At 43.3% G+C, this 4341-nt stretch overlaps 1 protein-coding gene across 1 annotated transcript; it reads right to left on the bottom strand.

Moving 5' to 3' along the window:
* Positions 1-841: 841 nt before the first annotated feature.
* FBXO39 (F-box protein 39) lies at positions 842-4028 on the bottom strand. The gene is made up of 3 exons (XM_010011374.1): positions 3015-4028; positions 1718-1894; positions 842-970 (listed from the first exon to the last, which is right to left on the bottom strand). The coding sequence occupies exons 1-3, from the start codon at positions 4026-4028 to the stop codon at positions 842-844; spliced, it is 1320 nt and encodes a 439-aa protein (XP_010009676.1).
* Between the last annotated feature and the right edge of the window lie 313 nt (positions 4029-4341).

Here is a 4341-nt window from a genome sequence, read left to right as displayed (position 1 = left end):
CCTGCTGAAATTTTATTGACAAACCTCCAGATTTACTGGTTTGGCTCAATGCTGTCCTGGTTCTAGTTGTGCAAGATAATTAAAACAGATCTAGTACTTACAGCTCTCCATTTTACAGCTATCTATGCTCTAGAACACCTGATGAAATCTCCCACTTGGTAATAAAATCCCAGAATAAGAAGAAATGTCCCTTCTGCCATGTTACTTATCGTGTGTGCAACCAGTGGTCTCTTTTTGTCATTGAAAGGTGTAGAAACTGTGGAAGCTAGAACAGGAGTCTCCTCATAAGTCACTTGTTGGAAGCTGGGTGAGTGGGAGGGGTGACTCCCAGGAGTAGCCATGGTATGTTTTGTTCTTAATATCTGCTGCACTAGATAGTGCATCTGATTGCACCTGAGTCAAGATCAAGCCAAGGCTGAGTTTGGAATAACCACTTCCTCAACCCATTTCTCAGTTTCCCTATTTGTAAAATGGAAACAATGAAATGGGCTTCATTGGTAAGGTGTTTGATGCTCTGCAATGAGAACTACTGAAAAAAGGAGGATAGCCTTATATACACTTGAGAGGCCTCTAAGGGTGAAAAAGGGCTCACTGCTTCCTTTGGTTCTGGCAAGGAAGAACAAAGCAGGCACAAGAATAAATTATGCTGGAGACACAGGAAGCCAGTTCCCAAGTCCAACATTTTAATGCATGGAGTGTAAAATTGTCCCTTGCCTCTCTCTCGCTGTAATGATATCTTCCTTTTAGAGGCATTGCTGCCAAGATTCAAATTCCTTACTAACACCCTCCAAATCCATTCATTGCTTGCAGATGTCACTGGGTTCTTCTCTCTCGCTGTGGTTTACACCAGTGGGTAAGTGATGACAAAATAATTAAGCTCTGAATCAATCAGGTATTTGAACTTCCTGTAAATGTCACGCAACAGCCGATCCTCCTCGCTGCTCTCTGGTCGGGCTGTGTAAATCCTGACCTGCATGCATGACAGTCATGTCTCAGATACATGGAGCAGGCTAAGCCCATTAAAGCTCATGACAAGAAGCCTTTGTGACTAATGAGGAATCTAGAGATGCCAGATTCATAGGGTTTGACTAAAATCTTGAGCTTTTACTCTGTTTTCACTCCAAATGGACTGAAAACATCATCTCCTGCCAAAGACTTTTTGGGAAAAGCAAGGTTCCTTTTACCCCTGGAACTGATGGGTACCCCTGGGATATGCATAGGTTTGGGATCTATGGAATTCAGAATCTAGCACACAAAGTAGCATGACAGCATGGTTTACACCAGCTACAGTTGTGGTCCGGCCCCAGCTCAACACAGCACTGCCAGTGTGAGATGTGTTTAGATCTTTTTGCAGTTTAGTCGGATTCAACCCACCTGCCTCAATTTAAGAATAGGCATAAACACTGGACCAGGGAGGTGATGGAGAATCCCTAGCTTGAACTAGCAGTGGCAGAGGGAACCCCAGTCTAGGAAGGACTTGTGGAATTGTTGGGGCTTCTTAATTAAACTTCTGTGGTATTCCGTACATGGTAAAGTACGCTGGAAAGCCCCATTGCTGTGAGTGGTTCTCAGACTCTCTATAATGCTAAAACATAATACAGTAGAGGTAGTTATGTTAACATTTCTGTAAGTGACCTTTCTATGAGCATGGGGACTCACCTTTCTCTGGGTATTGGAGAGAGGAAGGGAATGGGAGATCTGAAGCACAAAGTCTTACCTTTATGGTAGTCAAAATGCATTTCCTTTCCACACGGTTTTGTAGCAGCCTCTCGATAAAGGTGACACTTAGAAATGCCCAGACTTTCAGGAATAACAACCTCTTGCATGTTAAGATGAGCTGCAGCAGCTCATCATCCAGCAGCTCATGGCCGTTGTTTAGTTCAAGTGTCAATTTCTTGAAAAAGAATGATCATGGTTAGTGCTGCAGAACAGAGCTTGTGAGCACAGCCAGAGAGTTCAGTAAATAAGTTTCCCAATTGTATGAACTCGTGTGGCTGTCAGCAGATCAGTTTTGTACCTTGACAGCAGATAATCAGTTTTGTGTTATGACAACAGTATATGCTACAATTATCTCCACTCTCCTGTTAAGATGGGGGTTCCCGTGTGCATTACATACAGTCCTAGGACACAGACAACTTCTGTTACCATTAGAAAATGCTGCACCCACAGCTCACGCCATGACCTTATTTGACATACTGGAAATTATCTCAGCTACGACAGCAGATGGAAAGACAATTTCTAGAATGCTTTACAGATCTCTCTGTTTTTTGGAAACTCTACGATGCCGTCAGCAACAGTTGGGTATAAGACCATGTGCTTCCCTCAGGCATGTGAAGACCTGATGGTCATTTATATGGGTCAGCTGATGCACACCTTTGGTGACACATCCTTGGTATTTTCACATGGACACCAGTTAATGTACGTGTGCTGTAAGACATTTGTGTATTGCCAAAATGGAGCAAAACCATCAGTATGGGTTGATGCAGGCTACAGCACTGTAAGCAAACAAGGTGCACAGACTATTTTCCTCACGTGCAGATTTCCCTGCAAAAGGGTGGGATTCAGAAAAATCTGAAAGGATTACAAACTTCTCAGTTACTAAACATGAAGGTGTCTACCCAGAATAAGCCTAAGGCTCTTACAAAAATGACATTTTCCTGCCTGAAAGGTTCTTTCTGCTCACAGCTGATACTATAGCCACCTGTATTTCTTGTGGTTTAGCTTTTTGTGAGGGCAATCTGACATCAGCCTGACAGCAAAGACTAGCATAATGGGGGTTTGTAACTGGACAAGGATAGCTACCAGAACTAGACTATAGCTGAAGCCGATATGTATCTGCTATATATAGCTGGAGACTATAGCAGAATGATTCACTTAACGATAATTACCCTCTGAACAAAAACCAGAGGCAGTCAGGAATTCCTGTTGATGACTGATGACATGCAGAAGGCCTGTATGATTACTTTGCTTAGCTTTGTGATTCTGCAGTAAGGTGTCATTATTGTTTCCCTTACCTGCAGAACATGCCAATAGGCTGGAAGGAGGTTGGTGAGGGTAGGTCTCATTGTCCAGTCTGGGTTACTGAAATAGCAGCTCCTTAGACTGATGCTTCTTACTGGGATCTCCACTAGCAGGATCCTGGCTAGGTGATCATGCTTCATCACTCTTTCAAAGAAGAAGTTCACGTTCAGTTTTGGGGCTCTCTTAGCCAAGTTTGCCCATGACATTCCCAAGACCACTTGCCTGTGTGGGTCACGGATATGACATTTGATATTCAAGGTGCACAGGGAATGAGCGCTCTGCTCTTGCAGGACGTCCAGCAGTTCATCAGAGATGCAGTTATAATTGAAAGTCAGGATGACCAGGCTGTGGAACTTGGACATAGTTTGGTGGAACAAGGTGCTGCTGTAGACAGGAAGGTGGAGACTGAAGAAATCCTCAATATTGATTTCAGATACAAAGCTTTTATTTGTCAAGCAGCTCAGAGAATTCAGAAGCTCACAGCCTTCTTCCAAAGTTACTCTTGCTCCTTTTAAGTTGAGATAATCAAGCTGTTTGCTCATTCTTTTCAGGAAGGTAGCTAAGTTCTTGATAAACTGAGCCCTGACCGTGTTTTTCCAGATCAAGCGGTCTAATTCCAGGTACTTGATGCTCAAGGATACCAGGCGACTGTTACACTTACCCAGATGTGAAAGAAGACCTCTCATAATCACTTGAAATTTCTGGGTAAAGGCAGTATTGGAAGGATTTGATAACTTGATCTCAAGGTGCTCCAAATACTTGCCAAATTTCTTGACATACCACAGTGCACTTTGAAACTCCAGTGTCTGTGCCCTTGACTGTCGGCCATAGAATGTGATGGTTCTTCTTCTCCAGAGGGATCCTGAGTACATGGCCCAACTCCATTTTTTACAGACCAAGGCAGCCTGAGATCTGTCCCTGTCATCCAGCCAATGGAAGATGTGCCTCAGACAGACATCAGGTAAATGAGCCCAGGAGCTCTGCTCAGGTTCACAGTCATCTTCCATTGAGAAGATAGTTTTTCACTTCTCTTCAGAGTGTTGAGTCAAACCTAGATGAAGAAAGCTGTGGGTAGATTTCTTGCCATTCCCAACAGAATAGGCTTCCAAGCAAATGGTTGAAAGTTTGCTTCTTCACATTGAAAACCAACAATCCTTTCTTTGCTTCTGTACTTAAGCTGCCAGGGTCAAATAAGCTCTTGGGTCTAAACTACAGTTAACCTAAATCAAAAGAAAAACAAAGCAAACCCCAACCAAACAATAAACGAAGAACAAGCACAGCACAAGCACGGACACATCTTTTAACTTTCTGTCCTTCGGT

Source organism: Nestor notabilis, unplaced genomic scaffold, assembly GCF_000696875.1.
Source record: "Nestor notabilis isolate BGI_N333 unplaced genomic scaffold, ASM69687v1 scaffold28323, whole genome shotgun sequence".
NCBI classification, from domain to species: domain Eukaryota; kingdom Metazoa; phylum Chordata; class Aves; order Psittaciformes; family Psittacidae; genus Nestor; species Nestor notabilis.
The sequence above is the reverse complement of the archived record's forward strand: the minus strand, read 5'-3'. Positions and strand labels throughout refer to the sequence as shown.

Excerpts from the sequence above, each read along its gene's own strand:
- FBXO39 (XM_010011374.1), bottom strand. The coding sequence starts at position 4,028 with ATGGAAGATGACTGTGAACCTGAGCAGAGCTCCTGGGCTCATTTACCT. Across the intron at positions 1,895-3,014 it reads CCTATTGGCATGTTCTGCAG|AAATTGACACTTGAACTAAA; the intron begins GTAAGGGAAACA and ends TTCTTTTTCAAG. Across the intron at positions 971-1,717 it reads GCATTTTGACTACCATAAAG|GTCAGGATTTACACAGCCCG; the intron begins GTAAGACTTTGT and ends TCATGCATGCAG.